Source organism: Trachurus trachurus (genome assembly GCF_905171665.1).
Source record: "Trachurus trachurus genome assembly, chromosome: 11".
Classification (NCBI taxonomy): Eukaryota; Metazoa; Chordata; class Actinopteri; order Carangiformes; family Carangidae; genus Trachurus; species Trachurus trachurus.
Genome location: NC_139904.1, coordinates 3,616,386 through 3,633,355, shown reverse-complemented (window position 1 = coordinate 3,633,355; position 16,970 = coordinate 3,616,386). Strand labels below are relative to the sequence as shown.

The 16,970-nt window shown below is 42.5% G+C and overlaps 1 protein-coding gene across 1 annotated transcript; it reads left to right on the top strand.

Moving 5' to 3' along the window:
- The first annotated feature begins 947 nt into the window (after positions 1-947).
- On the top strand, positions 948-14,854 carry scn1bb (sodium channel, voltage-gated, type I, beta b). The gene is made up of 6 exons (XM_083982180.1): positions 948-2,517; positions 2,632-2,798; positions 8,446-8,680; positions 10,846-10,987; positions 12,403-12,477; positions 14,337-14,854. Exons 1-5 carry the CDS (start codon positions 2,466-2,468, stop codon positions 12,470-12,472), a joined length of 666 nt encoding a protein of 221 aa, XP_083838306.1. The 5' UTR covers positions 948-2,465; the 3' UTR covers positions 12,473-12,477; positions 14,337-14,854.
- Positions 14,855-16,970: the final 2,116 nt, after the last annotated feature.

Sequence of the window (16,970 nt, the reverse complement as noted above, 5' to 3'; positions counted from 1 at the left end):
TTTGAGTCTCGAACACCGATTGTGTTCACCAATCACAGCGCTCTATCTGTTTAGAGAGTCGTTGGGCGGGCTTAACGCGATGGCGACATACATTTTAATTGGCTTGTCAGGCTAACGTCATCCTGCTCTTTGCTCTGATTGGTCGTAGCACTAGCTAGCGCCACCCTATTGCGTGCAGAGGCAGTTTGAAAGACAGCCTTCATCCCGCCCCCTGGATTGAGCCGAGGTCTACCGGTCGTTTCCAGACTATACATTTTAGTGATATAGTCTGGCTTGTCAGGCTAGGTGAAATGGTAAAACATTGATTAAAGTTAGTGGTGTGTAGTAGTCTATGTGATAGGCTACTCTGATATAACGTTCCACCACAACAAAACTAACCTAGTAGCCTACCTAAAACAAATTACACTACAGTGCATTTTGAAATGCCAAAATACATCAAAAAGTAATGAAATATACAGTTATGTACAGTTACAGATTAACCTACCGATGTTTTGCAACTCAGTAAATTAATTTGGTTATTTTTCTTCGATTTTACACGATCTGTTACAATATTTTTTAAAGGTTTCTGTCTTTCTTTTTGAGTTTGTAGCTATATGATGTAGCTATGGGTATTTTTTGTACTAGAATATTTTTTTTTATTCTATTTTATTTGATCTTATTTTATTTAAATGTTTAATTCATCGCTACCCATTTTTGTACCTTATGTCTGCAGGCACCTTACACTAGGCTATATCAAGTTACTTGTGCTGACTGACCATTACTGCTCTTGGCAATGAAACGCTTTGAAATCGGAAATCGAAAATTTTCAACACGGAGAGTCCGAGCTCCGAGTTGTCGCGAACGCAGCATTAAAGGGACAGTACACCGCTTAAAAAATCAGCGCTGCTGCCGCTGCTGCTGCACTATGATGACTCCAAACTCCCCGTTCTTTCTCATTAAACGCGCTATAACCGCAGGGTGAGGCCGGGCCCGCTGCAGGTTTTTTTCCACCCAGAGCTGGAGGAGCTGGTGTTTGTTTAAAAGCAGCGGCGCTGAGGCTGAAACAGTCGTCACCTGCAGCAGCAGCATCAGACTCTTCTTTTTTCTTTTTTTTTCTGCCTTTACCGCAGTGCATCTGCAGCATCCTCCGCTCGGAGCGACAGAGGTGCCGCTGTGGCGTCGGACAAAAAAAAAAAAACCCACCATCACCATCACCGATGAACTGATCACAGAGCGCGTTTATTATTTAATTTGACATTTTTTATTATTTTGTTTTGCGCGCTTGTATGTGCGTGTGTGTGGCGTTTACGGTCACGCAATTTTCTCTGCAATGCCAACACGACCGAGGCATCTCTCCTACGAGCAGGGGGTCATCAGATAGGTGAGATTACAACTGATCCAGAACCAGCGAGCCGTCACCGCAGCAGAGGACGACTCAGCCCCGAGGAGAGGAGGAGGAGGAGGAGGCCTCTGGTCCCAGTGGAGGATTACAGTGTTAGAATTATTATTATTTTTTATTACAAGATCATTGTACCTATTGGTAGCGTGTAGCCTGCAAGAGGTAGCCATTTGATTCCTTATCATAGAGCATGCAAATTTATTATATATATATATGCACTGGCATGTTAAGTGTATTATTGTAAGACTTTGAGTCAGTAGCTGGCATGTTGCACATTATACAAACACACATGTATTATAAATCTGTGTAATTTGCCAACATAGCAGAGCAGAGCAGAGCAGGGCATGCGGCCCCAGGCAGGTCTGGTAATGGTCGCTCTGCGCATCTTACATTAGGACCTCAGGGAAACAAGATAATCACATCTCAGGGTGTTGATGTGGGGAACACTGTGAGTCACCAGAGATCTGGACAGTTTCATATGCTAGTAGGAGATAATTAAAAAGCAAAGACAGAAAAGCTGCAGCTGCACCACTTGGATGTATTGATACACTGGGAATAAGAGAGATAAAGAGGAGCGGTGGTGGAAGGAAAGAAGGAGAGGGGAGGGTGGACAGTGGACAGTGGACTGACCGGCTGTCTGAGACACAGCAATAATCATTTGTTGGCAATAAAATTCCTGTGAGCAACAGGAAACAGCAGCTGGTTCGAGCCAAAGAGCCGATCAGCACAGACACAACCAGAGTCTGAACACCTATAGGTTCATTTGTTTGCACTTTTACAACAACAACAACAACACACACACATGGTATTAGCCTGCACTTTACTTGCACAACGTACATCTTTTTTTTAAAAACCCACACATAAAGCTGAAAGACAGTCTTGTGAAAACAAAGAGACAGTAATTCCAGGCTGAACCCCGGGGGTGCTCAGGCTGTGAGTCAGATAGAAGCTGCAGAGAAGACAAGGCAGAAGAAGAGCGGGGGTTTGGTTTCCTGCTCCGCACTAGTGGGAGCTTCAGTGTTCGGTTGTTCTGTACTTTTCTGTTTGGACTCTGCTGCTGGTCCAGAACCTCTCGGTCGGTGTCATCATGGCTGCATCACATCCCCTGCTCCTCGGCCTGCTGCTGGGCGCTCTGCTCGGTGAGTCCATGCACCTAACACCACCAAAACACCTAACACCTAACACCAAAACTAGTTCCTATAACTCACATGTACCTAAAACTAAAATAAACTTGTATGTATTCTGTGTCCCAGTGCACCAGAGTGACGCGGCCTGTGCGGAGGTGGACTCGGACACCGAGGCGGTGGCCGGGAAGGGCTTCAAGCTGGGCTGCATCTCCTGCAAGAGGAGGAGCGAGGTGGAGGGCACCGCCACCGTGGAGTGGTACTTCAGGGCCAAGGGAGAGGCCGACTTCATCCATGTGAGTACCGAACCACAACCAGAACCAGAACCAGAACCAGAAGCACCCAGGTGTAGCCTATTTTAATGTATTTTTAACCTTCGTCTTGTGTCAGCTTTCTACTGCCATCCATGGTGTTTGGGTCAGTTTTGACCCATGTTTTAAACCGGCTGTAAAATACACTAAAACATTGTTTTGATCCAATTTGGTTTTCTTCTCTTGGTTACATTGTTAGGCTTCCTTATCCATGAAAATATTGGTTTTAATATTTTTTGGTGTGGGTCCCTGGGCCTTTTTTAAAACAATTATTTATCATTCCATTTGTTTCTCATCTCTGTTAGGCTTCCTTATCCATGAAAAGGTTGGTTTTGCATTTATGGTTTCAGTTTTAACTCTCATTATTGTTCCTATCATTATAACCGGGTCAAAATTGACCCTAACACCACAAATGTTCTGACAAAGTTACATTTTTTATGCATTTAAAACCTGAAAACGGGTCACTGGTGACCCGAACACCAGAGAAGAGTTAAGTAGATTCCGACACACAAAAAAGTGGATCCACTGGGGAAGGAACCATTCAAATCAATCTAGTCCCAAACCACATCAGGGATGGACCGGATGCAGCAGCTTTCTTTCACTGAGGGGACGTGATCTACTTTTCAGGTGTCGTCGCGTCATTTTTAAAAAAGGTGCTATTTTTAGATGTTTTTGAGCTAATTTTAAACCGCTGTCTCACTGATAACCGAGCCTGTGTTAACTGTTATGAGGAGGAGGACTACTACTGGAGATCAGCTGCTCGCTCTGTGAGCTCCACGGAGGGATACACGTTACGTCACGCACAGGTTCTTCTACACCTGGTGTGTGGGCACGAACACGAAGAACTTTCTGATTAAATTACTCATATTTATCACATGATTAGTAATTCAGAGCGTGGTCTAATTTAACATGAGCTGAACAAAAGTCTTTTTTAATGTGTCGCAATCTGGAAAAACGCCAGAACATCCCGAGCGAAGTGTCAAACGATACCAATCACTACTTCACTACTTCCGGTCAGACTTTTCAGAATAAAATCAAAAGCGGAAGCAGAATGTGAATCTGATCTTGAGCTTCGAGTTTGAAGAGACAAGTTTTGTATCCAGGCAACAATATTATGTATAAAACATGTAAATTAATACAGTCTGAAAGGCTGAAGAAGCAGCAGCTGCAGTGGCTTCCTCCAGCTCCCATAGACTCTCATGTTAAAATGTCCAACTTTACGCCAGAAATAAACATGTTTACAGCCTGATTTACAAACTATGGAAGCCCTAAAGGGCCATACATACTACATACATTTTATTTCCTCTGTTTTCCCGAGATAACAAGAGAGATAATGAATGAAACGTGCCTGAGATTTCAATCACACTCTGTCCAGCGATGTCGCCCAACCCTGAAACAATCGCTCGCTCTGTCTCTATCTGGACGACATTTCGCGGCCGTGTCCCGCCCCTAAACACTTCTTATTGGTTGAAAAGTCCACGCTGCTTCCTGTTGATGAGCTAGTTAGCAGAGAGAGGAGAATATGAGAGAAATAAGAAATAAAAAAACACTCCCAGATGTAAAAAACGGAAATGCCAGGAATCTAAAAAAAATAGCGCCAGAAGTTTGTTTACGTCCCTCGATAATTTGATTGGTTTGGATTCTGAACCAATAGAATATACACGTAACAAAATCGTTGCTGTTTCGCTGGCTCGCTGTATGTCAGGATGCGGTGTTAGGGCTTCTGTAACAAACAGCTTTGCTTTCTACAAATAATTTACTTCATCTGTATTTGAGGTCAAATAAAATAAAAGTTTATATAACTCAACATCGTCTTAAAATTCTGCATAATTTAGGGCGTGGCCTCTTTGAGTGACAGGTGGGTTTTCATGACCCAGCTCCACTCAGGCCGCTGCCAAGATGGCGGCTTCAGAAACCTGCAAGTGGCTTCACATCACATCACATCACATCACATTGCATCTATCTCAATGTTCAGTTTGTGCACAATAAGCAGTTTCACTACCGGAAGATGATGATGATGATGTTGTGGTTTTTGTTGGACGTCTCTGTAGCTGATGATGCTAACAACACACAACACACACAGCAATGTTCTGACACATTTAAAAGAAACTGCAGTTCCTTATTGAAATTTAGATTATATTTCATTCATTGTGCAGTTCTTTGCACTATATAGATATTTATATGAATCAGCAGCTGTGTTTTTAAATTGAAGGGAGAGAAAACACACACAGACTACATACACTATATACTGATACTGTACATAATCTCCTCCTACCCTCAGGCAGACGATACAGAGAGTCCCTTGCTGTAAACTCAACCGTTTTAAGAATTATTTTATCCCAACTTCCATCAAATTTCTTAACGAGTTTGTGCAATAATTCTTGTAGTGCTCTTACCATGGTGAATTTATGAGGTGTATGTACAGTATGTGCTATGTTGTGGGATATGTGCAATGCTGTTATGTCTTGTGTTTGCTGGGTTGATATGGCTGGTGAGGTGTATTGTTTTTTTGTCATTGTGGCCATCAAGGCATTTATGGCGCAGCTACAGTGTCCAAGGCAAATTTCCCTGAACGGGACAATAAAGTTTATCGTATCGTATCAATAAAAATAGGATTTAAGCATGAAAATAACTTGTAAATAAAGTAGGACATTGCACCAGTATTGCAGAGCAGGGTTTATAGAGGTTTAGAGGTGGTGATGGTTTGAAACGTGACTAAAGAGACAAAGTGACAGTGACCGTGATATAAAACAAGAGGCTGTTTTATTTTAGTTGATGTGTTGTGGATCGTGCTCGCCCACCTCCACCCTACGTGTCTCAGTGGAGTGAGTTATTTCTGTATGTATGTCGACAGTATGTGGTGCACACCCAGACTCTCTGTCTCTCTCATCCGCACTGACACTGACGGTGCTGGGTCACATGACCACATGATCTCCGCTCAGAGGGAATCAATCGTGGCTGTATGTTTATTACAGACTGTGTTGACCTTGTGCTGCTGCTGCTGCTGCTGCTCGGAGCGTCCTCTGGTTTTAAAACTGCAGCGCTGTGATAATGTGGCTGCACGGGGCGGGGAGGGGGGATGATGTTTAATTATGAAACAACCTCCTCCTCCTCCTCCTCCTCTCAGTGTTGTTTATATTTCAGCTGATATTTTATTCAACGTGGCAACAAGGACTCGTCATCCTCCATGTAAACACACTGTGTTGTTTCTCTATATAGCTACAAGCTCAGCTGAAGATGCTGCAACCAGCTCCTCTGTGTCCTCAGTTTTTCTTTTATATGGACGTTATATGACTTAATATATTGTGACATTATAATTAGAACCTTGAACTTTAAAGGGATAGTTCAACATTTTGGCAAATTGGCCCATTGCCATAATCCCTATAGTCATAGCAGTAGGTTCGTTACCTTTAATTGTAGGTGCAAGCTGTTTTTCCCTCATCAAACTCATCAAATACACAATCCAACAACTCCACAACGCTCTGGTGGACAAGTTGTGACCTGCACATTCACCACGCTATGAGATAATAACACAACGTTACCAGACAGAGTTGTTTTAGAGGCAAATGCAGAGACTGCTTGATGAAAAACTGTCCCTGAAGGCAACGTGCATCAGCAGTTTTGCATGAATTTACCTCTAAAACAACTCTGTCTGGTAACGTTGTGTTATTATCTCATAGCATGGTGAATGTGCAGGTCACAACTTGTCCACCAGAGCGTTGTGGAGTTGTTGGATTGTGTATTTGATGAGTTTGATGAGGGAAACCAAGAAATCCCATGAGCCTCCGAGCAGCTCACGGCTCTGCTCCGCTGTTCTAAAAATAGCTTGCACCGACAATTAAAGGTAACGAACCTAATGCTATGACTATAGGGATTATGGCAATGGGCCAATTTGACAAAATGTTGAACTATCCCTTTAAACTTTAATGTGCAATTTTACACATTAAAGAGGTGTAAAACATTAATAAGTATAATAAATACAATAAATACAATAAAAGAAAGTAAGTGATATTATACTATGACTTGTGCATTGTGCAATTAAACATTTATACCACTGGTTTCCAAACTTTTCCATGCTGAAGCCCCTGAACAGCATAAAGTAAACCCTGTCAACAAGACAGCAAAAGATAAAAATAAAACAAACAATACCTTCTTATATATTTACTTATTCTATCAGTGCAATAACAGTCTGGTCTCTGGTTTACGACCTGATGGTGAAAGATGCTTTAACTGGAGGCAGCAGAGAGATGATGAGAGATCAATATGCTGTTCATTAATGATTAATGGTAATTAATTTAATAGTAATTCCAGAAGGAGCCACAGTGAGATGGAGGAAGATGTTGGAGTCAGAGGAGGTAGAAATAATTAAAGAGGAGGAAGAAGAAGAAGAAGAGCTGAAGCCACATAAACAGGACGAGCAGATAGACACCATCCTTTCGATTGTGTGTGCAGTAACAAGGGAGATAGAGCCGTATCGCCCGTAATTAGCTTAGCTCAAACACTGGAAGTGTATAGGTAGTGTTAGCCTGCCTCCACCTAAAGTCATCAGAGAAACTCTTCAGCAACTCTAAACGGAAACCGGCGGGCCGATCTTCGTCTCAGAGCTGACAAAACCCAGATAGCAAAAACCTTTTGGCATCATTTTGGCCCAAATCTGGCGTGTCATTTTGGCAAGATTATGGCCAGGCTTCCGGGCCCTAAATGGCCCAAAATAGGCAAGCCAAAAACAAACCAAAAGGAGGCCAAAACTCACCCAAAACTAATTGTGGCCTTCCAAAATACAACCATAGCTGCCCCAAAAGAGCCCCAAATCCAGCCAAAAAGTAGCCAAAACCGACCCAAAGAGAGCCCAATAAGTAGCCAAAAGTGACCCAAAGAGAGGCCAAAACTCACCCAAAACTAATTGTGGCCTTCCAAAATATAGCCATAACTGTCCCAAAAGCCCAAAATCCTGCCACCCAAAGCAGATCCAAAATGAAGCCAGAATGCCAAATGATTGCTTAACTCTCCGGTAAGGCATCTTGAGCGGTCAAATGCCGCTAACGGGACGAGATCGGTCAAAACGGAGGGTTCAAGCAAAGACGGTTTATTTTGGTTCAAGCTAGCTACATCGAGGGTAGGTTAGCTTCCTGTTTCAAAGTAAAAGCACAAATTCTATCGTCATGGTTTTCTGTATGTAAAGGGCAACGGGTGTTTTATTTTGTGAAAGTAACCGGAAGTGCGTTGGTCACAACGGCTAGCTTGAGTAGCGCCGAATTCGGCCGAACAAAATTGTAAACAGCTGGTATTTAGACAAATTAACGACACACTGCTGATCTAAACGGCTACTTTCTCACCTAAACATGTTTGAAATGTTGATAAAGTGATATATTTACAGAGTTTAGAGCTAAAATGAGATCAGCTTCTGACTGCTGGTTTCGGCTCGGGTAGGAGGCAGGCTAACACTACCCATACACTTCCAGTGTTTGAGCTAAGCTAATTACGGGCGATACGGCTCTATCTCCCTTGTTACTGCACGCACAGTCGAAAGGATGGTGTCTATCTGCTGGTCATGGACTCGGGAGTGAGGCAAGACACGGAAAAAAAAAAAGTTGGCGTATCCCTTTAAATTAAATTAAATCTGTGTCCTCAGATCTACACCTACAACCGCGGGCCGGTCATCGAGGCCGACCACTTCATGGACCGGGTCGACTGGAACGGCAGCAAACGCAGCAACGACATCCAGGACGGGTCCATCTACCTGCTCAACGTCACCTTCAACGACACGGGCACCTACCAGTGCTTCTTCAACCGCATCCTCTTCTACGAGAACTACGAGTACAACACCATCGTCAGCAAGGTGGTGCACCTGAACGTGGTGGCCAAAGGTACGAGAGCACAAGGGCATGCTGGGGGGGGGGGAAATTCACTGGGAAAGGGAGAGAATTTCACTGTTATTAATTCATTATAAAGGCAAATAAAGACAGAATAATGAAGTGAACTAATACATCAGATCCAATCAATCAATCAATAATACTTTATTAGTGCAGAACAAATGATGTAACACAAAGTGCTTTTCAGAATAAAAGAAAGAATCAGACGTAAAAAATGATAATGATAACAGTCAGGAAGTGAGGAAACACTGAAGCAAAGATAAAAACAAAATAATAAAACACTAAATGTGTGTTTAAAGCCTGAAGTAAAAGTCAGGATATACAGCTCTGGAAAAAATTAAGAGACCACTCAAAATGATCAGTTTCTCTGGTTTTACTATTTAGAGGTATAATGTGTTTGAGTAAAATTAAATTTAAAATGTTTTGTTTTATTCTATCAACTACCGACAACATTTCTCCCAAAATTGAAATAAAAATATTGTCATTTAGAGCTTTTATTGGCTGAAAACAACTAAACTAGTCTAAATAACAAAACATATCAAGTCTTTTCAGACCTTGAATAATAATAATAATGCAAAGAAAACATGTTCATATTTATTCCTAAACAACACAGCAAGAATATTTTAACTCAGGAAGAGTTTATAATAATGTCAATGTTTAATCCCAGCTGTGGATTTTATAATCTTCCTATAAAACCAGATGTGGTTCAGGTGATGACCTCATTAAGTAGAATGAGTTGTGTTTGTGTTGGTATTTAAAAAAGAAAAGAAAAGAAAAGAAAAGAATGACTGTCGTACATGTAGAGATGCTTTTTAAGAAACATTTGTGAAAGCGCTCTCTTATATTTTTCCAGAGCTGTAAATGAATAAATAAATATGAATGAAGACAAAATAAAATGGTTAAAGATGATGTTTTAGAAGAGAGTAAAAGCAGAAATAAAAGTATTAAAATTGAAACAATCTTGAAACTTTATTGATTATAAAATAAAAAGAACAAATCAGTTCAACAGATTAAAATGTGATAAATAAAAAGACGTCTTAGCTTTTTCACTCGTCTGTTCTGTGAGATGATGAAGTGATGAAGAGCCGTCGCTGAGTGAAGAGGGGCATTGTGGGAAACACTCGTCTCTTTGTGTCGTGAGCTGGAAACATTCTTCTTCACTGAGCTGCTCTCGTCTGTTTCCTGTCGACAACGACAACAACACAACGACAACAACGACAACACTGAGTCAGAGTGAGAGCAGAGGCTCTGAGATCTGATCAATATAAACTCTTTAAACTCTTTAAACTCTTTAAACTGTTTCAATCGATTCATCTGATTAAATCGACACAATGAGACAAACCAGAAGAATCAGATTTTGGTCTGAAACCTCAATATATATTTGATCTTGTCGTCTTTTACACTTTTTGTCTCTCCTCCTCCTCTTCCTTTCTCCTCCTCTTTCTCTCTCTTCTCTCTCCTCCTCCTCTTTCTCTCTCTTCTCTCTCCTCCTCCTCTTTCTCTCCACCTCCTCCTCTTTCGCTCTCTTCCTCCTCCTCTTTCTCTTTCCTCCTTCCTCCTCTTTCTCTCTCCTCCTCCTCTTCCTCCTCCTTTTTCTCTCTCTCCTCCTTCTCCTCCTCCTCCTCCTCTTTCTCTCTCTTCTCTCTCCTCCTCTTCCTCCTTCCCTCCTCCTCCTTCCTCCTCCTCTTTCTCTCTCTCCTCCTCCTCCTTCTCTCTCTCCTCCTTCTTCCTCCTCTTTCTCTCTCTCCTCCTCCTCTCTCTCTCTCTCTCTCTCTCTTCCTCCTCCTCTCTCTCTCTCTTCCTCCTCCTCTTTCTCTCCACCTCCTCCTCCTCCTCTTCTTTCTCTACTCATCCTCCTTCCTCTTCCCCCTCTTTCTCTCTCTCCACCTCCTCATCTTCTTCTTCCTCTTCCCCCTCTTTTTCTCTCCTCCTTCCTCCTCCTCTTCCTTATTCTCTTCGTCCTCCTCCTCTTTCTCTCTCTCCTCCTCATTGTCTTCTTCCTCCCCCTCTTCCTCCTCTTTCTCTCTCTCCTCCTCCTCCTCCCCCCTCTCCTCATCCTCCTCTTTCTCCTCCCCCTCTCTCCTCCTCCTCCTCTTCCCCCTCCTCCTCCTCTCCTCCCCCTCTCCTCCTCCTCCTCCCCCTCTCCTCCCCCCGTGCAGCCACCAGAGGAACGGCGTCCATCGTGTCCGAGGTCATGATGTACGTGTCCATCATCGGCCTTCAGGTCTGGCTGCTCATCGAGATGATTTACTGCTACAGGAAGATCTCGGCCGCTGGCGAGGAGGCGCTACGAGAGGCGGCGTGAGTGTTCACCTGTCCGACTGCACCCGAACGCCTCATCGCTCATCTCTGTTTGATGGAAACATTTAAATAACATTTAAATGTCTGAAGGTCAAACTGAAGATGAGCAGCTGCTTCTCTTTTGCTCTTGGAAACAGATTTTTAGAATTTAAAATATCAACATCGATATTTGAATCTAAAAAACTTTATTATGGATGAAAAATCAATTGTAAAGGGATAGTTCACTCAAAATTGAAATTTCACTCATTATCTACGCCTTCTCTGAGTTACAGCGGGGCTCCGTGCAGCACTGCATGTCCATATGACGGTTGAGAACGGAGCTCACTTTTCTTCGTCCAGAAAGACACACCAAAAAACATCCAAATACCTCCATGCTGCTCGTATGTAATGTCCCTCTTGTATTGAAGCCCCAACATGAGAAATTGTTCTGTAAAAAATTAAATAAGTCTATATTTTAAGGTTGTTTGTAGCGGAAGCTCCCAGTGTCTCAGTTCACTGCTTTTCCTGGCTCTTCCTCTTCCAAATCTCGCGAGATTTGGACGGACCAGGAAGAGCAGTGTTGGGAGCTTCAGCTACAAAGAAGCTTAAAACATAATACTTATTTAATTTTTTTCGGAACATTTTCTCATGTTGGGGCTTCAATACAAGAGAGACATGTGAGACAGGAGGGTGAGTAGATAATGAGTGAAATTTGAATTATGGGTGAACTATCCCTTTAATATCAGTGTTTAATTGATTAAAACAAAGCATACAAAGCTTTGAGAATGATTCTTCATGTTTGTCTGAGAGTATTTTTATAAAAAAAAAAACTTTTTACTTTTCTGTTTTGCACTTTTATCCGCTCGTCGACTTAAAACCAGGTCACACCAGCATCAAAAATAGAAAATCAACATTAATTCTCTACATTTGTGCAACGCGTCACATCAAGTTTGTTGATTTTTCTGAACTTTCAGATCAAAAATCTTCAGCTTGAACAAATAAAAACCGTCTTGTCAGCGACTTCCTGGTGTGGCCGGGCTTTTATTTTGAAAAATGAACAAACGGACGCTCTGTGTGTTTCCTGTCTTGTTCTCCTCCTCCTCCTCCTCCTCCTCCTCCTCCTCCTCCTCGTCTTCACTCGTCCTCTTCATGTCTTCATGTCTGTGTTGTGATGTTTGTGTCTTTTCACTGTGTCTCTCTGTGTCTCCGTCCACTCTTGTGTCGTGTTTTCGTCTCGTCCTCCATCTTCTTCTTCTTCTTCCTCTTCTCTAGTAAAAACCAAACACAAAACCTTCCTCCTGTAAGTCACCACATGATCTGACTCCTGTCACGTCACAACCTTCATTCCTCTGCTCGTTTTATCATCTTTTCTTCTTTTTTTTTTAAACATGTTTCACTCATCGTCACAAGATTTTCTTTTTCTTTTTCTCCTGCAGAAATGCTGAATACTTAGCGATCGCCTCGGAGAGTAAAGACAACTGTGCAGGTGTGCAGGTCGGAGAATAGCACAGGTGAGTCTCACATTTAGGACATAATGGACATGCAGCCGCAGTTTAGTTTGATGAAGGTAAAATGTGTCATGTTTAGGGATGTCACAATTACTTGTTTTCACAATTAATCGTGGTATTAAATGCCACAATTAATTCATCGTAAAGATTCCTAAATAAATACCGTCACTTTCCAAAAAAGATTATGTTGGAACCGTATCCAAGTAAAGGTAAATGCACTGATACTGGTCCATTTTTAAGTAACACTGAATTGGTTAAATGTTAGCGTGTCATTTACAGTATATTGTAAAAAAAAATGCTTAAAATAAACTTAAACATTTGGTATAGATGACAATTAAAGACTTAGATATTTCAAACACTTTCCCTGGGGGATTAATAACTGGTCCTTTATTAACTGCGTTATAATCTTTTTTAGTGCGTTAAAGGTTTGAAATTAAAATTCACGTGTTAACTTCGATTATTTCGTTCTTCAGTCTGATTTTCATTAACCAGTAATCCCCCCCATCAACAAAGTGAAGTGTTCCTTTCAGCTCTGAATGAGCCGTTTATATCATTCATATCTCCATGGAGCGGGTAAGCTCGGTGCTGGCTGCCATGTGGTGTCGCCATGTTTTTACGTTCAGTGGCAGCGTGACGGTAGGAAACCACGGAAACTCAGCGGAGACACCGGAGCTGTCGGCTCAGGTGGAGGTGGCGTCTGTGAAAAGTCCCCGCGGTAACGCAGTGAGGAGGAATGGAGCGTTACACTGATGCTGCATTCACCTGCAGTCGGGCAAACGGCCGTCGCTAACAAACCAGATGTCATTTTAGTCACAGAAGTCCAGAGGAAGCCGGTAAAACAATACGACATCGCCATGACAACATATCGTCACGTGTATTGTTTTGCCTCGTGCTGACGGACCACTTGTTTACATAGAGGCTTGTTTATGCCGTTACGTGCAGCGGCTGTCGTCCGTCTGCCGTCTGCCCAATTTCACGTGAATGCAGCATGAAAAATACAATTGAGTTGCTTGTGATATACAACCGCAACGCTAGATGGGAGGAATTCCTACACAATGTACCTTTAAAAAAAAAAGAAAGAATCAGACATAAAAAATAATAATGATAACAGGAAGTGAGGAAACATTGAAGCAAAGATAAAAACAAAATAATAAAACACTAAATGTGTGTTTATATGAGTAAAGCCTAAAGTAAAAGTCAGAGTATAAATGTATAAATACGAACAAAGACAAAATACCTCTGATGAAGACGCACACCGCGTCGAAACGTTAGGTGTTGTGCACCTTTATTAAACCTCTGCATTATATCGAGTGCTCCAGTTGTTTCTTTTGAGTTTAGTCCTCATTGAAGTGACCCAATTGCACCTTTCTATTACCGGTCCTGTCTGAGAGCACCGATTCACCGACTGAAGCGCAAGAGCACCCCTCCTGTTGGATATTGTCACGTGTATTGTTTTGCCTCGTGCTGACGGACCACTTGTTTACATAGAGGCTTGTTTATGCCGTTACGTGCAGCAGCTGTCGTCCATCTGCCGTCTGCCCAATTTCAGGTGAATGCAGCATGAAAAATACGAATTAGTTGCTTGCGATATACAACCACAACGCTAGATGGGAGGAATTCCTACACAATGTACCTTTAAATTAACATTTTCCGCCAAATTTAGACAGAACAAAACATGTGTATATTCTACATACAGTAGGCAGTTTATGAGCACACTGGTGTTCATAATTCAGTTTTATATTATAGATATTATTATATATATTAGAACTGGAACTGTTCAGACTCAAACTGTGGGTCAAAGGTCGTTATTGTGCATCTTTTCTCTCTGTGTGTTGAACGTGTGTTTGTCTGTTCCTCCTCAGGCTGACATCCCCCCCCCGCCGCCCTCTGACCTGCATGACCACACCGTGGGGGAGGGGGATGAAGCTTCTCCCCCTCACCTGGAGCCTCCGACCTTTTCTCCTCCTGAACAACGACACCAAACGGATTCGACTGAACAAAAAGAGGGAGCATGGAACCAGCACTGTATATACTAGTCCTCTGTGCGCATTAAGCATGTTCTGCACTTATAAAAACCATTATGCATTATTGAGCCACATCGTCTCACTCACACACACACACACACACACCTACACCTACACCTACACACACACACTAACATACATTAAGCTGTTTCTTATAGTATACATGCTCATACATTTCTATAAAATGTGATGGTACTGTTGGGGAGGGGCTGCTGGACTCACTGAGGCCGAACCATCTCCACCTGGTGTGTAAATGACAATGAGGTAACGTTAACGTGGTTTCTGACATTAGAGCGTGGTGGATTGATTCTGATAGATGGTCTCTGCAGTCCATAGTTGTTACACTGACCCTTAAAATGTGCTACTAAAAACTAATAAAAACTAATACAAAAAAAAATTCACTGTGCAGAAACACGTTTATTTATTTATTTTAACACTTTAAAGCTGAATAGCGTTATGTTTCGTAACGTTTGACATGTCCCTTAAATGCACCAAAATGTTGGTGGGGACGGGTGCATTGATTTATAAAAGTTGTCGGTAGAGGAAAGTGAGCTGTTTATATTTTCTTATGATAAGATTAAATATTTGCACAGCTAACAGTCATATTTAACATTACAAAAATTAGTTGGCGCGGGCGTTTGCGACTGTTAGTTTACGTTGAGACAGAGATAGGTGTGGAACAAAGTTAATTTTCTCCTGATTTGTCTGAAATTTGTCGATTTTCATGTCAAAATGTTCAGAAGAGATGTGTCTTGTGATAAAAATGAGTCCAATATTTACTAAAGTGACTCGGGAGCGAAAGAATCTACCGTAATCTGAGCTCACGTTCACTTCTCCCATTGGAGTCAATAGACTCAAGACCTGTTGCTGCTGCTGGTCTCCTAAAGGGGGCGGAGTCATGGTATGTTGGTCTCTTAAAGGGGGCGGAGTCACGGTCTGCTGGTCTCCTAAGGGGGGCAGAGTTACGGTCTGCTGGTCTCTTAAAGGGGGCGGAGTCACGGTCTGCTGGTCTCCTAAAGGGGGCGGAGTCACGGTCTGCTGGTCTCCTAAAGGGGGCGGAGTCACGGTCTGCTGGTCTCCTAAAGGTGCGGAGTCACGGTCTGCTGGTCTCCTAAAGGGTGCGGAGTCACGGTCTGCTGGTCTCCTAAAAGGGGCGGAGTCACGGTCTGCTGGTTTCCTAAAAGGGGCGGAGTCACAGTCTGCTGGTCTCCTAAAAGGGGCAGAGTCATGGTCCACTGGTCTCCTAAAAGGGGCGGAGTCATGGTCCATTGGTCTCCTAAAAGGGGCGGAGTCATGGTCCACTGGTCTCCTAAAAGGGGCAGAGTCATGGTCCACTGGCCGGTCTCCTAAAAGGGGCAGAGTCATGGTCCACTGGTCTCCTAAAAGGGGCGGAGTCACGGTCTGCCGGTCTCCTTCCACATCCTGCCAGACAGGAAGTGGAAGCGCTATAGGCAAGGCAAGGCAAGGCATCTTTATTTATGTAGCGCATTTCATACCAAGGCAACTCAATGTGCTTTACATAAAGACAAAACTTTTTTTTTTTTAAAGAACAGCATAAAACAGCATAAAAACAAAAAATAAAAAAACACAGAATTAAAAACAGGAGCAAAGAAGAATAAAAAAGTAAAATAAAAGAAAATAGATAAAGTTTAAAGTTATTAAAAAGAGCTCAGCTATAAGCACATGAAAAGAGAAATGTTTTTAACCTGGATTTAAAAGTGCTCACAGTTGTGGCTGATCTAGTAGTGTAATTACGTGGAATTCCTCTAGGGGTCCAGAGAAGTTACGTAGCTACTATCCACCTTTTTCCAAACGTTTCGGTAGTCACTCACAGTTAATGCATGGATCTTTTTTTTTCTTTTGAAAATCTGTAAAATGCATGGATCATCTCGCCAGCTCTTAAAGCAGAAGTGAGTGATCCGGTCGTTTTCGCTAATGCTGCGTTCCAGGCAGGCTTTTGAAATCGTAAATTACAGCTTCAAGTCACAACTTACGACTTTGTAGCGTTCCAGGCAACCCACTCGTGTTTTTCCGACCTGTTTTACCGGTGAAAGTCACTATAACGGCCACTCGTAACTTCCGACCGGTGAACTCGTACCAGATCGAACTGGTACCACTTCACGGTCGGAAAAATACGAGTTTCCTTGAACGCACCATAACAGTCCTCGTCGCTACGTCACCACATTCACGGCGTTCCTTGGCTGCACACACAGCCCTGCATGCCGTTCTCTCTCCTCATTGGATAAAAACTGTAGGATACGATAAATGTTTTCTCTTCGGCTCAGAGCAGAGCAGAGGGACTGAGAGACCCGTGTTTCAGTCCAAACACTCTATGTAAGTGATTGCTGTCGGAAGATATAACTATTTAAGACTTATATTAACACAAATATATCACTCACTTCTGCTTTAATAATGGTTACCACACAAATGGACATCCATTAAAGCCAGCATGCAAAGACTGCAAATTAGCTG